The sequence below is a fragment of the Brachypodium distachyon genome, chromosome 1 (assembly GCF_000005505.3).
Source record: "Brachypodium distachyon strain Bd21 chromosome 1, Brachypodium_distachyon_v3.0, whole genome shotgun sequence".
Lineage (NCBI taxonomy): Eukaryota > Viridiplantae > Streptophyta > Magnoliopsida > Poales > Poaceae > Brachypodium > Brachypodium distachyon.
In genome coordinates, this window is record NC_016131.3 from 32,104,130 (window position 1) to 32,122,753 (window position 18,624).

The 18,624-nt window shown below is 50.2% G+C and overlaps 2 protein-coding genes across 2 annotated transcripts; both read left to right on the forward strand.

The window, feature by feature from the left end:
* The first annotated feature begins 1,301 nt into the window (after positions 1 to 1,301).
* On the forward strand, positions 1,302 to 2,231 carry LOC100830884 (putative protein phosphatase 2C 24). Its single transcript, XM_003560551.4, has one exon. The coding sequence runs from the start codon at positions 1,302 to 1,304 to the stop codon at positions 2,229 to 2,231; it is 930 nt and encodes a 309-aa protein (XP_003560599.1).
* A 10,915-nt stretch (positions 2,232 to 13,146) lies between these two features.
* LOC100834476 (110 kDa U5 small nuclear ribonucleoprotein component CLO) lies at positions 13,147 to 18,583 on the forward strand. The gene is made up of 10 exons (XM_003563595.4): positions 13,147 to 14,016; positions 15,075 to 15,143; positions 15,226 to 16,419; positions 16,534 to 16,632; positions 16,761 to 16,919; positions 17,168 to 17,253; positions 17,344 to 17,542; positions 17,701 to 17,811; positions 17,908 to 18,114; positions 18,204 to 18,583. The coding sequence occupies exons 1-10, from the start codon at positions 13,252 to 13,254 to the stop codon at positions 18,300 to 18,302; spliced, it is 2,988 nt and encodes a 995-aa protein (XP_003563643.1). The 5' UTR covers positions 13,147 to 13,251; the 3' UTR covers positions 18,303 to 18,583.
* Positions 18,584 to 18,624: the final 41 nt, after the last annotated feature.

The following is an 18,624-nucleotide window of genomic DNA, read 5'->3' on the forward strand; positions in this document are numbered from 1 at the left end:
ACAGACATGACACCGCCAACGAATCTTTTTATTGCAACGATGTTGATCGATTACAAAAGATGCAACCATGCATCCAAGAACTCTCCAAAAATTGATCTAGATCCAAAGCTTTGAGTTACCTCACGTCCTTGCTAAAACCCTAGCTAGGATGCCCTCTATTTATAAGGAAAAATTCGCAACCCTAAACCGAATCCGAATCCAACACGGACGCCTCTGTCCCGGTCAGTATTTTGCCCGTGGGGCCTGCATATGACCTCGGATTGAGATGACTCCAAAAGCAAAGTTGTTCGTCTCGAAGACGCGCACAACTTTCATGTGGATCACTTTTCCATCCGACGTCATCTTGATGACGCTACTGTTTAATCTTTAAACAGCTCTCATTCAGCCACGGCTGGACCTACATATCTTCACCTCGATGTCACTTCATGCCATCAACTCTTCTTGTGATGTCTTCAAAACTCGACCATCACGTATCGAATATCTCCAACACCGTACATCTCCGGTATAAACAACATGCGACAAACCGGTGCCCTCCCGGATCATCGTAGACTTCACTTCCATTGTTCCTTCGCACGAACGTCTCGCATGACCTTGATCCTCGACCTCAGCTTCCCAAGCTTCGTCTCTCAATCCCGTCATCGACCATGTTCTTCTAGCTCCGGCAACACCTGAAAGCGAACACACAAATAACCAGTACGAGCACAAGTCCACGACTTGACTCAGGGTAAGTTTCACACAACTCACGCCATGTTTTCACATAAGAAACTAATGGATCAGCACACCGCTGGACTTAGTGCTTTGCTAGTGCTGCGCTGGGAACATGGCTGGGAACCACGCCGCGCCGCCACCTCTCCATTCCGCGGCGGTCGACGATCCGGTTCGCGTCCCCCGCCAGCGCCGCCCCCCAATCCTCGCCGACGCCATCGCCATGGCCGACCAAATGGAAGGAAGGAAGGTTGGAGAAGGGGCGGAAATCGAAGGGGAGATTGGGGATTCAGGATTGGGGATGGAGACAGAGAGATGCTTGAGTAACAAGAAATCGGCCGACCGCCATACGTCTCGGATTCAAAAATTAGGGAAGTACTAATTGCCAGACTGGCAACTCGAGTACGAGATCAAGTCGGTAACCTGGTTTTATTACCTCGGATCACAATTTGGGCTAACCCTGGATCAAATTTTCGCTTCTGCGCGAGAACTTGACCCTCTCTCCCCTGTTCCCTCAGCCCTCCCGGAAAAAGCCAAGAACTCGACTTGACCAAAGATCTCCATTCCTTCTCCCGAGAACAAGCTTGAGGGCAACCATGGAGACGCCGCCGCAGGTCCGTAAAATTCTCGAAAAGATCGCCGCTAGCACTCCCGAGCCCCTCCGCCTCGCCATGCGCATCCACTTCGGCAGCTTGCCCGCTTCCGCCGCCTTCGCGCGCCAAGACGTCCGCTGGTACCTCGCTGCTCTGACTCGGATTTACGAGCCCGAGGACCTCATGGAGTTCGAAGAGATCCCTTTGAGGATGGAATCCGCTGCTTGCTATCTTCTCGAGCATGATGAAGATGCGCATTTCATCAATGCGGCGTCCAACGTGATCGGCGTCGCGGACGGCGTCGGGGCCTGCCGCGAGAAAGGCGTGGACGCCGCCGCCTTCTCGCGCAAGATCATGGAAAACGCCCGCGCCGAGGTGGCTTCCTGCACGCCCGGCACTCACCTCTGCCCATACGGGCTGCTCGAGCGAGCCTACCTGCGCGCAGTCGCCGCGCGCACTCCGGCCGCCTCCACCGCCGTCATCCTCTCGCTCGAAGGCAGGTTCCTCAAATGGGCGTACGTCGGCGACAGCGGCTTCGCCGTGCTGCGCCGCGGCAAGATCATCCAGCGCTCGCAACCGCAGCAGAACTACTTCAACTGCCCGTACCAGCTCTCCTCCAACGGCGTAAACAAGGTCAGTGACGCGGCAGTCGGCGAGATCCGGCTGAAAGTGGGCGACGTCGTGCTCGTCGGATCCGACGGTCTCTTCGACAACGTGTTCGACTCTGCGCTGGAGCAGTTCGTGCAAATGGGTGCCGCGCTGAAGCTCTCTGCGCATTTCCTGGCCAGCGTCATTGCAGGATTTGCTTACAAGAAGGCCAGGAGCTCTCAGGAGTCGCCCTTCAGCGTCGACTGCAGGGAACGGACCGGGGTGACCATCAATGGAGGGAAAAAGGACGACATCACTGTCATCGTCGGCTACGTCGTCGAGTAGTTCAGCTTAGGATGCTAATTTTGCAAAGGAAGCAAATTTAGCTCCTTGTTGACCATCACTCAGTAGTTAATTAGGTTAGCACGCCTAAGCAAAAGGCTAGTTATAGTTACAGATGATGTGATCAATTCTTCGAGTCCATTAATGTTAGGGACTCCTTGCATGATCAGTAATTTAGGTCAGCATACATGTTTTGGCAAAAGGAAGCAAATTTATTAGCTCCTTGTTGACCATCATTGAGTAGTTAGGTTAGCATGCCTAAGCAAAAGGCTAGTTATAGCCCCTTGGCATCAGGCTAGTTAGTTAAAGAGGATCTCTGTAATTTAGTTCTTCTGAGTCCAGTATTAAGGGACTCCTAGGATGTAATTCTACTGATTGATTCAATTTTATTATATATATGAGATTGATTTTGGTGTATGTTCGGCCCCCAAAATACTCCTACGCTGTTACTACAAGCTAATTCAATTCTTCAGTGAAAACCGACTAGCAGTACAACAAACTATGGAAATAACAAGGCTGACAAGTGCCTGTCAGGAACTGGCGTTCAGTGTTGTTTCTATCTTCAGTTCGTTGTTAAGAAGCAGCTCCTGAAATAGCCGCGTGGCCGACTTCACTTAACGGTTCGCAGTGCCGCGAGATGATCTGCACCGTCCATCCCAGATCAAGTGATGGCTGAAGCCCTTTACCATTTCGGTAACTATTTACTATCCGACAATCTGACCTACAAGTTCAGTAATTTAGGTCAGCATGTTTTGGCAAAAGGAAGCAAATTAGCTCCTTGTTGACCTTCAGTAGTTAGGTTAGCACGCCTTGGCATAAGGCTGGTTAGTTAAGGAGGATCTCAGTAATTAATTCTTCGAGTCCATTATAAAAAGGATCCTTTGATGTAATTTTTGTGATTGATTCAACTGTATTATATATATGAGATTGACTTTGGTGTATATTCCAAAATTCTCCTACGCTGTTACGACAAGTTAATCCAATTCTCCGGTGAAAACTGAATAGCAGTACAACAAGCGATGAAAAATAACAAAGCTACTCGGTAGGCCGACAAGTGCATGTCAGTTGTCCAACGTTCAGCGTCATTTCTATCTTCAGTTCGTCAGTTAACGGCTCGCAGCGCGGCGAGATGATCTCCATTCCGGATCAAGCGATTTCTGAACCCCTTTCACGTTTCCGGAACTATTTACTATCCGACAAGCTGCTTAGGTTAGCATGCCTAAGCAAAAGGCTAGTTAGTCAAAGTGGATCTCTGTAATCAATTCTTCTGAGTCCAGTATTATGGACTCCTTGATGTAATTATTTATTGTGATTCATTCAATTTGATTATATATATATGAGATTGATTTTGGTGTACGTTCCCAAATTCTCCAATAAGATGTTACTACAAGTTAATCCAATTCTCCAGTGAAAGCCGATTGCTATATTTGCGAACAGCAGTGCAACAAACTATGAAAAAATATCTAGGCTGACAAGTGCCTGTCAGGAACTAGCGTTCAGTGTCGTTTCTATCTTCAGTTTGTCGTTTCGGATCAAGTGATGGCTGAAGCCCTTTACTGTTTCGGTAACTATTTACTATCCGACAAGCTGACCTACAAGTTCAGTAATTTAGGTCAGCATGTTTTGGCAAAAGGAAGCAAATTAGCTCCTTGTTGACCTTCAGTAGTTAGGTTAGCACGCATTGGCATATGGCTGGTTAGTTAAGGAGGATCTCTTTAATTAATTCTTCGAGTCCATTATAAAAAGGATCCTTTGATGTAATTTTTGTGATTGATTCAATTGTATTATATATATGAGATTGATATTGGTGTACGTTCCAAAATTCTCCAATAAGCTGTTACTACAAGTTAATCCAATTCTCCGGTGAAAACCGAGCAGCAGTACAACAAAGATGAAAAATAACAAAGCTACTCGGTAGGCCGAAAGTGCATGTCAGTTGTCAGGAACCAACGATCAGTGTCATTTCTATCTTCATTTCGTCAGTTAACGCCTCGTAGCGCGGCGAGATACATATTCTCCATTCCAGATCAAGCGATTTCTGAACCCCTTTAACGTTTTCGGAACTATAAACTGAAAACTCCACTGTCGTGGTGGTGTCACGGCAGATGCCATAGAATGGCTTAACTTGGGACCGATGGACGAAGGAGGAAACCGGAGGAGCGAGGACGTGAAAAAAAACACGCACGATTCACACAAGAACACACATATTTACCCAGATTCGGAGCCCTCTTGTCGAGGTAAATTCCTGCTCCTGCTTTGCTGTATTAGCCGAGATAGGCAAGCTCTACAATTGCGCTCCTTGAGCTGTATTCTTGAGGAAGAAGAACAAGAAGGGGAAACCCAAAAATGTCTAAGTGCTCGATCTCCTCTCCAGGGAGGTGCAGTGCTCTATTTATGGGCCAGGCATGTCACACTGACATGCGGGCCGAGTCTAACGTCACCTTTCTTGGGCCCCGCCGGGCACACGGCTCTGTTCCCTCCAGGCAGTACCGCAGGGGACAAGACAAATTTACTTTTCCCTGCCAGCCTGCAACGGGTACAGCTATCCTCTGCCGGCTTCCGTCATAGATTCTCTTTCGGTGCTTCTCTAGCGTGGTCACCTGACACCGGTACGCAGGCGCTGACTGCTTTTCTGAGATGATGATGGCGCTGCTTTACTTTGCACCGTGTGGTCAGGATAAGACCGTTGAAGGATCTCGGCACCGCCGAGGTCAAGGGGCTCGTCCTTATCCTACAAACTTACAAGATAAGAAAACTACGCCGGCATACGCCCGGGATGCTGGCTTAGCGTTAGTTTAACTTTATGATGCCGGCATACGTTGCTATGACGGCTTTGCCTCCGTTATTTCGGCTAGAGTTGTGTCGCCATGACCCTACCCGGGGACATCCCCCCGATACTAGTCCCCGAAGCTGTTGTGGTCCGGCATAGAAGGATGTCGGGCTGCGACAGTTTCCCCTAGACAGACCACTAACACCTATTTGGGTCCAGCCGAGAGGGATGCCGAGACAACCCCAGGTCCTCCTAACCGAGATCAATTCATTCCGGGACTCCGGGTTGGCGTGCTTATCCAGCCCTTAGCCGAGATTCTTTCTTCTCCAAGACCGACAATTAAAAACTTACTTCTGCCGACATAACCGCCACCAATGGGAAGATAAGGCTTGAGTTACTGCCACCGCGCTTTTTGAGGCGAGCGTGCTGTCGCGTCGGACAGTAAAGCCGACAGAGCCTTTAAGGATAGAACTTTGGTTCCCAAGCGAACACTTATCCTCCGGATCTCGCGGGATTCTCGGCGGCACGTCACGCAGTAACCGAGCATGCGCCTTGTTGAGCATAACTGCCCAAATCGTGCGCAACCTTCCCGTTAGCCACTAAGGTGGTGGCACGGGAAACGCGCACCCCATTACTTCGCCTCATATATTAAAGGAGGAGGAGGGGTGGACAGAAAACCCTTCGCACTCCTCGCTCCCTTCGCCCCTTCGTTCTCCTCTGCTCCTCGCGCACTTCGCCGCCGTCTGCTAACTCCGAGCATCCCCGCCACCGCGGTTTCTCGCCTCCGAGCTCGCAGCCACCGCTTCGCTCGCAACCACCTAGGCCTCCGCCGCACTAGCTTGCTAGCTCAAGCCTCACGCAGGCACTTCCCCACCGAAGCTCCAAACCCTAGATCTGTTTCCCTTCAATGGCGTCTTCTTCTCGCAACCCAGCCGTCGACCCTGCTGCCCAGGCGGAGGAGAGGACCAGCTCCGAGCGCGCCGCCTGGGAGGGCTCCGACGTGACCCCGGCGGATATCGCGTGGCTCCGCCGCTCCCGACGGATCCCGGAGGAGGTCGAGTGCCGCGTTCCCGGCGGAGAAATCGTGCCGACCCCCGAAACCGGTGAGTACGTCGTCTTCCTCTCACATTTCGAGTGCGGTTTTGCTCTCCCCGCTAGCAATTTCTTTAGGACTTTCCTAGATTTCTTTGGCCTCCAGCCGCACCATCTTCCGGCAAACGCCATTCTCACCCTCTCAGCATTCGTCACCTGCTGTGAGGGTTATCTCGGCCTCTGGCCATCCATCGACCTGTGGTCCCGGTACTTCATGTTCCGGCCACTGGTTCTCCCCGACAGAGACAATCCCGGCGCTCCAAAGCCGATGACGCGGTGCGGCGCCGCCACCATCGTCCCTCACCGCAACTCGGATTTTCTGAGGATCCAGGGTCTTGAGTCATGTAAGAAATGGCTCAAGACCTTTTTCTATATCAAGAACTCCGCCGCCACCGACTTCATCAACCTTCCGGGATTCGAGGTCAGGCCCCCAGAAGAGAAGAGGAACTGGTCCTTCGACCCGAACGATTCTTTCCCAGAAGGTGCCGAGATCCATGCCAGGATCCTCGAGCTCAAGGAGAAGGGTATGTCGGCCGACGACCTGCTGGCAACCTTCGTATACCGGCGCCTATGCCCGCTCCAGCGCCGGATCCACAAGATGTGCTATTACGGCGGCCAATTTGACCCGGACAGGGTGTCGACCATCAAGCTCTCCCATGCTGAGGTTCGGCGGCAGGTCTAGGCGATCGCCAAAACCAGCATGTCGGAGAAATGGGCGTGGGGTATGCCGGCATATGCCCGGGATCGTCGCGCTCCTCCGGTAAGCCTTAACTTTTACTCATTTCAGGCTTGTATCCGACATACTGCTATGCCGGCACTCGTCCAATATAAGCTTATCTCGGTTCAACCCGACTCCTTTGTGTAGATGTTCTCTCTTCAGCGGAGGGAAGACGGGGGCTCTCCCGACAAGCGCTTTGCTGCCCCGCGCAGATCCGCTGACGTCGAGGATCCGGACTCGGAGGATTTCATGCCAATACCCCATGCCGGTCCTCGCTGTACCGAAAGTAAGGACCTTTGACACTCTTCTGTAATTTCTTCAATATCTGTTAGTAAAATACTCATACTTGCTTTTTTCCGGACATAGCCGACTCGGGAGAAACGCGCCGTCTCAAAGAAGCACGCCGCCGAGAAGGACCTTCCGACGAATGTGAAGCGGAAGAGGGCTGCGGCTCGTGGCCCAAAGCCCAAGCCCTTGGTCGTCGGGTAAGGCCAATCTCACCTCGATTGCTTATGTCGGTCTTCTTCTTTCGTTGTCAAGCAAATAGCTAAGTTTTACTTCTGCAGGGTCGTTGGCGGTCGCTGTCGGGGTGGTCACCGCCGGCCTCCGGCAACCGCCACGTGTGTGGTCGCCGCCGAAGTGCCGACGGACGCCCCTAGGGCCGCTGCCGCCGCTGGGGCGGATGTCGCCCCAGTCGCCGTGGAAGTAGCCGCGGCCGCTGCATGCGCCTTGATCTTCGCACGATCAGGGGCGCGTCGTCGCTGTCCTCATCGTCGTCGTCCACGGGGACGACTGCCTGGGACGCGGCAGGCTGGCCCGCTTCGTCGTCGGAACACCGAAGCGAGGGCCAGCTGATCTCCGACTCGCCCCCGCTCTCCTCAAGCACCTGCTTCCCGCGAGGTGCCGGTGGGAGAGCGCGCGGAGTCCGAGTGGGGGTGTCATCCATTAATCCCCACTCGTTGCAGGGTGGGAAGGAGGCGACGATGTTGTTGAGCCCCGCAACGTTGGCGTGGAGGGAGATAACCCCCGGCGAGAACCCCGTAGCGGGAAGGTCCTCGCCGGAGATCCCCTTCACCCACACCTGGAGGGACTCCCGGTCCACGCCCTCGCGATGGAGGCATGTCCTGTCCCCGGAACCCGCGTACATCCACGCGGGCCGGGAGCGCAGTTGGAGCGGCGCCACGCGCCGGGTGAGGAAGATGCGGGCCACGTCAACATCGGTGAGCCCAGCCAGCCGCAAAGCCTTGATCTTCTCCACGATGGGGAGGAGATCGGCATCGCGGTGGTACCGGTCCCGCCAGCCGCTGTGGGGTTGCAGCAGCTCGGTGGGCGAGAGGATGAACTCCTCGGGGTCTTCTACCCGGACCTAGCACCAGTCGTCCCGCCACTCCTTCTTGATCTTCTTCCCCGACCGGATGATGAACTCGGACTTCACCCGGTCGCGGGCGCGGAACACCACCCCTGACGACATCACATTCGCGTTATCGATCCGGGGTAGAAGTAATGCCGGAACAATGCCACCGACGGCATCACCCCGACGAATGCTTCGCAGAGGAATTGGAAGGTGGTGAGGAGGAAGAGCGATGTGGGGTGAAGTTGCGCCACCCGCAGCTGATACTACTCCATCAGCGCGTGGAGGAACAAGGAGAACGGCGGCACCAGCCCGGAGAGCAGGAAGCGCCCGAACACCCGGAAGTTGTTGTCCTGGTGCTCGGCGCCCGCGGGGAGGATCAGCGTCTCCCTGTGCTCATTGAACCCGGAGGCGACGGCGTGCCGGATCTTGGCCAGCGCCTCGCCGTTGTAGCCAGGCCGGTAGAAGGCGAGCGTGGCCCTCATCGCCCGCATCTTCTGATCCTTGTCGACGGAGGCCTTGGCGGCCGCCTCGCTTTTGCTGGCCGCCGCTTTCTTTGGGGCCTTCCCCTCCTTTCCCTTCCTAGTGGTTGGGGACGCCATGGGGAACGGAGGCAGAAGTTAGCAAGAACTCTTGGGCGCAAGATGCGAAGGAGTTGGAAGACGAAGGCTGGGGAGCAAAGTGTTTTCCCCTTGGAACAGCAGTAAAAACTTTATAGCACCCGGCCGTTTGGTAACGGCTGGTTCCGCACCCTACGGGCGCGCTGGGATAATTGCTAATCAAAGAGATAATGCGAAGAGTGGCCTTAACTTCCCTGTTTAAGGGGGAGGTTACGGCGGAAATCACGCACCCACTACTCCGTCCGTAACGGCGGGGTACTTGGGACGGCGGAGAGATGCGGGCCTGAGGCAAGTCGGGACCCACGCGTCGGTTGCCGGGCACCTGGGAAAAGTTCGTCCGGGAACAGGTGTTGCCGGCCCACGCCCGGGTGCTACTGTCGCACCAGTGGCACCCGGGTGCTACCGTTGCACGACGTGTGGGTCGCGTCGTCGAGTTCCCGGGAGGATCTCACCCCGGGCGGCAACTACAGGCTGCCCGGCAAGCTACCAGTCCAGAAGGGCTAGCGGCGCTTCGGGGAATATTCCCACCTGGGCACCTCCCGGGAAGTCAATTGCTGGAGGAGGGGTTTCCGGGCGCAGGCTCCCACCGCGAGGGCGGGGCCGAGCGGGCAGAGCAGCGATGCCACGTGGGCGCACGCTGGGCGCCCAGTGTGCAGTCACACTAGGACAAGGAGTGAGGCGCACGGTGCATTCAATAAGCAGACAGGAGGGGCGTTATTCGTCTTGTCGGACGAACAGTAGCTGTCCAGTCCTATTTTCTTAGGCCTTAGACCCCTAGCCGCGGGGTTGGCGCTCATGCATGCATGCCAGCGCGCCGAGGAGGAGTTGCCCAAGCTCCTTGCTCGCCACTTGTAAACCATGCACCGTGGCACCTGTGGTATCCCCTTGGTTATAAAAGGAGGACCCCCGCCAACGGTCAAAGGGGTTCACTTTTTCACTAGGATTCCGTTCGGTTCAGTTGGTTCGTTGGCTCGCTTCTAGAGCCAGCTCGTAGCGCAGCACTGACAGTAGCTTGAAGCAGGAAGAAACACTTAGCCAAAAAGAGACCACCCCCGGGGGCTTCCCCCGGCAACTTGTAATCAGCTGTCTTCTCAATAATACAAGCTCAGACAGGCAGGACGTAGGGTTTTACACCTCCGGGTGGCCCGAACCTGGTTAAAAATGTGCATGCATCTTCTTGTGTTGTACTTCGCGGGTTACGTACGCCTTCAGTCATGCCGGCGATCGCCGGAGCGATCCCCGTCGCCCCTGCCGAACCTAAAAGGGGGTGCCCGCACACCCCCGGTGTCAAAGCCCCGTGCTACGACAGTGAGGCTGGCACCCGAATGTGTGAGGGTGACGCCTGTCGTGTGAGGATAGCACCCAAGTATGTGAGGATAGGTACCCGAAAGTACGAGAGTATTCAAATTGTGAGTGTGTGTGTTATATAGAGTATTTGACACCCGAATGTGTGCGGGTGACAGCCTCACATACCCTTCCAACATCCCTCAAACGGTGTCCAATTTATAAAGTGCACAAACAAAAAATAGAATAAATGATCTATTACTCTCAAAAAAAGAGAAAATGATCTATTGACTTCACCTGTAAATGCCTCATGCCAACAAATTTTTCCAAAAGCAAATATGGCACCAGTGGCGGAGCCAGCCAATTTGTGAAGCCTGGCCGAAGTTAGCATTTGCTTACAATATTTGACTAATTTAAACATCACATCTACTTTAATCTACTTTTTTCGTGAGAATGTACTTTAATCTACTTTGTTTTAACAGAAAAATTCAACTGGAGCCTAGGCCCCCGGGCGGTGGCTCCGCACGGAAGATTTCACGTCCCGTGCCAACTTTGACCACCAAGCATGCGGGAATCCTTCGTATATTTTATAAGTTGTACATGCTTCAAGAACTCCTTTGAGGAATTCCATAGCCATAGAACCAAAGGAAGGAGTTACTAATTATATCCCATCCATTTTTTTTGACCAAGTTTGTGACTAAAATTAACACAATCGACTTGTAATTTGTGCGATACAAATCATAACCATAAGCAAGTACTTTTGAATACGAATACAATGCTATCAATTTTATGCCACAAAAATTATTTATTGACAGACTAATTGTTAGTCAAATGTTCTCTCAAAGGAAACGAAACACGCCTTAATTATATTTTGAAACGGATGGAGTAGCAGAGTTAGTGGATCTTGCATCATGTGTTTTCGTCATTTTGAATTTATTACTCGTTGGTCCAGCGATGAATCGATTGTATGACAACCTGTCTATAGGGGTGTACCCCCGGTAACGAGTTCAACAATCTCATGTTCTCACCTTTTTTTGGAGTGGATGGCTCATGCAACAATTTGAAGAGGCATTAAGATAAAATGGAAATGTTGAGTTTTCAAGTTTTGGGTGTAAATATAATCTGAATCTGATCCCTTATCACTGTTACCAAAGATAAAACACCTGATCTTGCCGCAGAGTACAACAAAAGAAGAGGACAAAGTCACCACTCCAAAGACCATCCAAATTGTTTCCTTCACAGACACACCAAATGCCAAGATCCGAAGAAAACCAACAGATCTGGCGATGCAAACCCTCACAGGCGTTTTGTTGACGCCGAGACGAACGCCCTCAAGGTAGGAAAAGGCCGGAGAGACCTTATTTCAACATGCCATCGCCCCACCACCTCCGCAATGCTGTTACGAAGACCAAACCAAACTACCAAAGGAAAACAAAACCTACAGGTGAAAACAAAAAAGAGGACGGATCCCCACTCTGGTTGCCGACGTGGCCGCCGGACGGAGGGGAGGAGGGGGACCGGAGTGGCTGTGTTTGGGAGAACCCCGACGGCGGGGCAGAGTGGTTCGTGGGAAAGAGAGGCGTTCACGACTTTTGTTTTACACTAAACATTAACTGTATCTTTTTTTAGCGTAAACATTCACTGTACTTTTGTCTAAAAGAACATTCATTGTACTTACAGCTCGTTTGGCAACCAAAAATTCATTTCGTTTGATCAAAATGAAATGAAATCTAATTTTTGATAGGATTTCATTTGGTTGAATTTGAATTCCGGGTTGAAAAATCATATTTGTCTACCACATGGAATTGAAGAGTGAGAAACAATGTTAGAGAAATGATGACTTTTAGAGAGGAATTGAGGCTAGTTATAGTGTGATTTCATGGAATTTGAGATTGAATTCATGTGGCTAATTCTGTGCAAACCAAACAAGTTATTTTTTGAAATTTAAAATGAATTTTACAATTCTATTCCCAGATGATGGATGCCAAATGATCTGACAGTGTGTTTGGATGTTGGCATTGAAGGCCAGAATTCGGAATTGGAATTGAGTTTTTCCAATTCTACCGTTTGGATGTTTCAGGAACTGGGAGATAGAATTTAAACACAATTCCACGGAATTGAATCGTAGTTAAAAGAGCCAGTCCCAAAACCGAGCCCAACCCCTCTGAATTGGGCTGAATTGGCTTCGCTCATATCTTGCTGCAGTTCTTTAGCACTACCGACCTCTTCACCACCACTTACCAACCACGGCTGGTACGGCCGCCGGAGTTTGGCCGCCGACCGCCGCCACCGAAGGCCGCCGCCGCCGCTGGTGTTCGGCCGCAGCCCGTCGGCGCCACTGCCGGAGTTCGGCCGCCGTCTCTACCGCTATATCATGTTCCTCCCTTTCTTTGTCTTCTCCACCTCCGGCGTTGGGTACGAGGTCGGCCGCCACTCCCGGAGTTTGGACGCCTCTCGCTGCCGCCATCTCATATTCCTTCTTTCCGTCGTCTTTTCCACCTCCGGCGTTGGGTACGAGGTCGGCAGCCGGGGGAGAAGGTTGGCCGCTGGGAGAACGCCATGGATCTGTTGCTCTGGCGTACCGCTAGCCTCCTCACGCCGTCTTCTCCACCTCCGGTGTCTAGTCTGGGAGGAGGACAATCATTGGGGGGAACATGCCGGAGCTGCAGCGCTGTCTGGGAGGTCGTTCGCTGGGCCTAGGAAATCTGCTGTGGAGGTCAGACGCATGGGGAAATTGTAAACGAGGAGGAGCCGCTCCTGAGGTGCAGGAAGGAAGAAGGCAGATTCAATCCTTTCTACATCCAAACAAGAAAATGAAATTGTGTCCTCCGCTAATTCCAACAATCAATATTCTATACAGCCAAACAACGGAATTGAAATTATAGTCCATTTCAATACCAAGCTGATTTGGTATCACATTCCAATTCAATTCCAAGAGCCCAATACCAATATCCAAACGAAGCACGAGCGAAATGTTCTGACGTGGACTGGACTTGCTTGGAGATGCAGCTCTCACGAGCACTGCTCGTCTCCTCGCTGAGCGGCACGATCCCGATCCAAGAGACGCCCTCACTTTGCCTGCTCTGCTGTACCGCCTCCTCTTCCCCCCTCTCTCCAAATCCCAAACCTCCCCCGCTCCCTTCCGGCGGCCCCAAAACCCTAGCCCGCGTCCCACCGATCTCGACGCCATGGACGACAGCCTCTACGACGAGTTCGGCAACTATATCGGCCCGGAGCTCGCCGACTCCGACGCCGATGACTCCGACGCCGCCGCCTCCCCGTCCCCCTCGCCGTCCCGCTCCCCCTCCCCGGCGCGCTCCCTGTCAGGCTCCCCCAACTCCCGCCGCCCCGCCGCCCTCATGGACGTCGACGACGACGACTACGCCGACGCCTCCCCGAACGCCGTCGTCCTCGCCGAGGACAAGAAGTACTACCCCACCGCCGAGGAGGTCTACGGCCCGGGCGTCGAGGCGCTCGTCATGGACGAAGATGAGCAGGCGCTCGAGCAGCCCATCGTGGCGCCGCCGCGCGTGGTGAAGTTCGAGGTCGGCACCCGAGCTGGCGCCACCTCCACCTACGCTTCCACTGATTTCGTCCTTGGGCTCGCTGCCAACCCGCTGCTGGTCCGCAATGTGGCTCTCGTGGGCCACCTGCAGCACGGGAAGACGGTGTTCATGGACATGCTCGTGGAGCAGACGCACGAGGTGGACACGTTTGACTCCGAGGGCGAGCGCCATGTGCGGTTCACGGACACCCGGGTGGACGAGCAGGAGCGAAGGGTCTCCATAAAGGCTGTGCCGATGTCACTCGTGCTCGAGGGGGGCAATGGCAAGTCGTATCTCTGCAACATCATGGACACGCCTGGGCATGTCAACTTTTCTGATGAGATGACTGCTGCGCTCCGGCTCGCGGATGGAGCTGTGCTTGTTGTTGATGCTGCCGAGGGCGTCATGGTAATTCTCTGATTCTATTGCTTTACATGTCTCTGTTTGCTGTAGCAATGGCTTAAACTCTGATTGCTAGATTGAAGTAGGATTATTAAACTGGAGTTAGTAGTTTTGGTTTTGTTAGAAAATGTTACAACGATAGCATCTGTCTGAATGTGGAACCTGGCTTGCTCAAGCGAGTTCATTATGAGAGATTCTCTAGGGATACATCTTCACAGCATCACACGTTCATTGGCATCCCAGCTCTTCCTTCATTTCTGTTGGTACGAACTAGGAAACATAACATATGTTTCTGTATTCGTAGAACACAAGCATCAGAAGGGTATACTGAATAACATTGCTGAAAGCTTGAACCTACAAATGTAGATTACAGGGGAATCAACATAGTTTGAACAGACAATTTTGTCTAGCATCCTCAAAGGCAAGCAGATAATGCTCCGATTTAACTTGGTTTGTGTAAGCTTACCTTTTTATTAAGCTAGAAATGTTTTGTTGATGCTGCATTAGGGACACTAACAGCTACACCCACTGATAACAAGCATTCTCCACCAGTATGAAGTCAGTCTGGGCAGAAGACTAATATCCTATACAAAAAAACTCCTTTTGTGTCAGTTTTTTTCCATAACATTTGAAGCTTCTAAGGTTACCTGGTAGTATGTTGAAAATCTGTTTTTTTTTCTTTCCTTGAAGCTATCAGCATTGTGGGGGTTTAGTTATTGCCTGTCGGGAGCAAATATTGTCACAAGTTAGAAAAAATTGGTAACGGGTTTGATGAGCAAAAGTTTTTCACACTGTTGTGGCATCATCATTTCTAGTTATTAGTTTGTTCTCTTCTTAGGTTAGCTAACACCAGGTAGACAGTGAGCTTATATAAATCAAGCCATATTCTTAAGTGGCTACAGCATGCACTAGAGGCAGAATATTTAAGTTGCTTGTGTGGAGTTTTCTCTTCTGCCATGAATGGGCGTAGTACCTTGGCTGCAAAACCAGCCAGAAAATGCTGAAGTTATGTTTTCCTGAAACATGAAGATTTTTTTTTCTTATGCACTTCCATTGATGAGTAGGTAAATACTGAGCGGGCGATTCGTCATGCAATCCAAGAAAGACTTCCCATTGTTGTTGTGATTAACAAGGTACATTTTCCTTGTTCCCATTTTTTCTATATGATTCAGCTGCAAGCTGAAGATGATGTTCGCTGACACTATATTATCACAGGTTGACAGACTGATAACAGAGCTAAAGCTGCCCCCGAATGACGCATATTTCAAAATACGGCATACACTGGACACAATCAACGATCTTATCTCATCTTGTTCTACCACAGTAGGTGGCACTCAACTGGTAGACCCAGCTGCTGGAAATGTTTGTTTTGCGAGTGGTTCTGCTGGCTGGTCTTTTACCTTGCAATCTTTTGCACATCTTTATGGAAAGATTCATGGGATTCCATTTGACCATGAGAAATTTGCTTCTCGTCTATGGGGAGATTTGTATTATCACCATGGCTCCAGAACCTTCAAAAAGAAGCCGCCAGCAGAAGGAGCTAATAGATCGTTCATTGAGTTCATCCTTGAGCCTCTGTACAAAATCTATAGTCAAGTTGTTGGAGAGCAAAAGAGCCTTGTCGAATCAACTCTTGCTGACTTGGGTGTGACGCTGAGCAATGCAGCTTACAAGCTTAACGTTAGGCCTTTGCTAAGACTTGCTTGCCGCTCAATTTTTGGCACTGCTACTGGCTTTACTGACATGTTAGTGAAAAACATCCCCTCTGTGAAGGATGCTGCTGCAAGGAAGATAGAACACATATACACTGGTCCACAGGATTCCTCCATCGTGGAAGCGATGAAGAAATGTGATTCTAATGGCCCTCTTATGGTCAATGTTACAAAACTGTATCCTAAATCTGACTGTAGTGTCTTTGATGCCTTTGGACGAGTTTATAGTGGCACAATACAGACTGGTCAGACTGTCCGGGTCCTTGGAGAAGGCTACTCTCCTGATGATGAAGAGGATATGACTGTCAAAGAGGTCACCAAGTTGTGGGTTTATCAGGCACGGTACCGTGTTCCAATTAGTAAAGCCCCTGCTGGTTCCTGGGTTCTTATCGAAGGCGTTGACGCATCAATCATGAAAACTGCAACTATATGTCCTATGAACATGGATGACGATGTGTACATATTTAGACCTTTACGTTTCAATACTTTACCTGTTGTAAAAATAGCTGCGGAGCCTCTTAACCCCAGTGAGCTCCCTAAAATGGTGGAAGGCCTTCGTAAAATCAGTAAAAGCTATCCTCTTGCTATTACCAAGGTAGAAGAGTCAGGAGAACACACCATCCTTGGGACTGGTGAGCTATATCTAGATTCTATAATGAAGGACCTTAGAGAGCTTTACTCTGAGGTAGAAGTGAAGGTATAATAAACAATACACATGCTCAACTTTTCCTTCTCTTTGTGTAGACAAGATCCACATTCTTTTTCTTCTGAAACAACTATTTGATTACTTTGTTGCTTTGTTTTTACACAGGTTGCAGATCCAGTTGTGACATTTTGTGAAACAGTTGTTGATACTTCTTCTATGAAATGTTTTGCTGAAACACCCAACAAGAGAAACAAAATTACCATGGTTAGTTTTTCTTGACCGTACTTTATTTCTGGCTTTTATTGTGCCTGTCTTTCTTCAGCATGGTAATCAAACATATGTTGTTAACTGATTTATTATATCTTTTTATATCTCTGTAACACAAAATGCAGCTAGCTGAACCACTAGAGAAGGGCTTGGCAGAAGATATTGAGAATGGCCTTGTTAGCCTTGACTCCAGGCAGAAAGAAGTCACTGACTTCTTTCGCCAACGCTACCAATGGGATGTGCTTGCAGCAAGGTCAATATGGGCTTTTGGACCTGACAAGCAGGTAAGATGTCAAATTGCTTGCTGACCTGTCATTGTGTAGACGCGTAGCAAACTTGATCTTATTGGCTGGGTGCTTCCACTGTTGGTATTGTTACATGAACCCCTCCAGTCTACTGATTTACATGTATTTCATTGATGTCGAGTTTAGTCTCGTGCAAGAAACTTCCCACCAAATCCTTAGTTTATAATTTTATCAACATTATGTTTCTGTTAGTCTGTGAACTGAGCGGGTGTTACTTTAACATACAGGGTCCTAACATTCTACTGGATGACTCACTTTCAGTTGAGGTGGATAAGAACTTGCTGAATGCAGTCAAAGATTCAATCGTTCAAGGGTAGGTCACCCTGTTTTTCTGTTAATTAAGTCTTCCTTTGGATCTTTTCACTGCCTTTTCTAACCATTTTGTTTATTGCACTAACCACAGGTTTCAGTGGGGTGCTAGAGAAGGTCCCTTGTGTGATGAACCAATTAGGAATGTCAAGTTCAAGATCTTAAATGCAAACATTGCTCCAGAACCATTGCACCGTGGTGGTGGTCAAATAATTCCCACAGCTCGTCGTGTGGTCTACTCAGCATTTCTGATGGCTAATCCTCGCCTTATGGAGCCTGTTTATTACATTGAGGTTAGTCATGGGATCAAGCTTCTTGTAAATACACCAATCCTCCCCTTATGGAGACTGTCAGATCTAAGAGACACGTACATGTTTCACTTTTGCTGGTTAAAAATATATCTTGGTTTTGCTGACCTGATCTGACAAATTTGTACGCTGGGAATTGGCAGATCCAAACTCCAATCGACTGTGTCTCTGCTATATACACGGTCCTGTCACGACGGCGTGGCCATGTGACAGCCGATGTACCCAAGCCAGGCACTCCAATATACGTTGTTAAGGTAAAAATAAACATATTTTTCTGAATTCAGCCTTGAACTTACCTTCTGCGAAACCTGTATGACTTTTGCTGATGGTGTTATTTCTACCTTCGTCAGGCATTTTTACCTGTTATAGAGTCTTTTGGATTTGAGACAGACCTCAGATACCATACCCAGGGACAGGCCTTTTGTGTGTCAGTCTTTGATCACTGGGCTATTGTTCCTGGCGATCCTCTTGACAAGAGCATTGTCCTCCGCCCTCTGGAACCAGCACCTATACAACACCTTGCCCGTGAGTTCATGGTAAAGACGAGGCGAAGGAAGGTAAGACTAGCTAGATACTGAAATAGTAAGACCATCTTGAGAATTAAAGTGATCCAAGTGTTAACTGTATACACATACGCATTTTCCAGGGCATGAGCGAGGATGTCAGCATCAACAAGTTCTTTGACGAAGCTATGATGAACGAGCTTGCACAGCAGGCTGCAGACCTCCACTTGCAAATGATGTAGTCGGGGAAAGGTCCACTGTCTTTTTGCGACATGGTTGTTGAACGAGCGCCACACTTTCGAAACTTGGATCTGTGCGTTTTGATGATAGCCGGGTAATTATGTACTCCATAACAGATATCATAGACCGGGTACCTTCTGTCATCGTGTATGTTCTTGCTATAGCATCTACATCATCTAACGAATCAGTGTAACCATTGAGAGCTGCGACTGGTTTTAACATTTTGATGGCATCTCAAGGGACGATGTCATTACTAGTTTGATCTGTGTTTTCTTTCATTCCACAACCACTGTAGTGTAGCATTGTGCATTGTTTGAAGTTTCT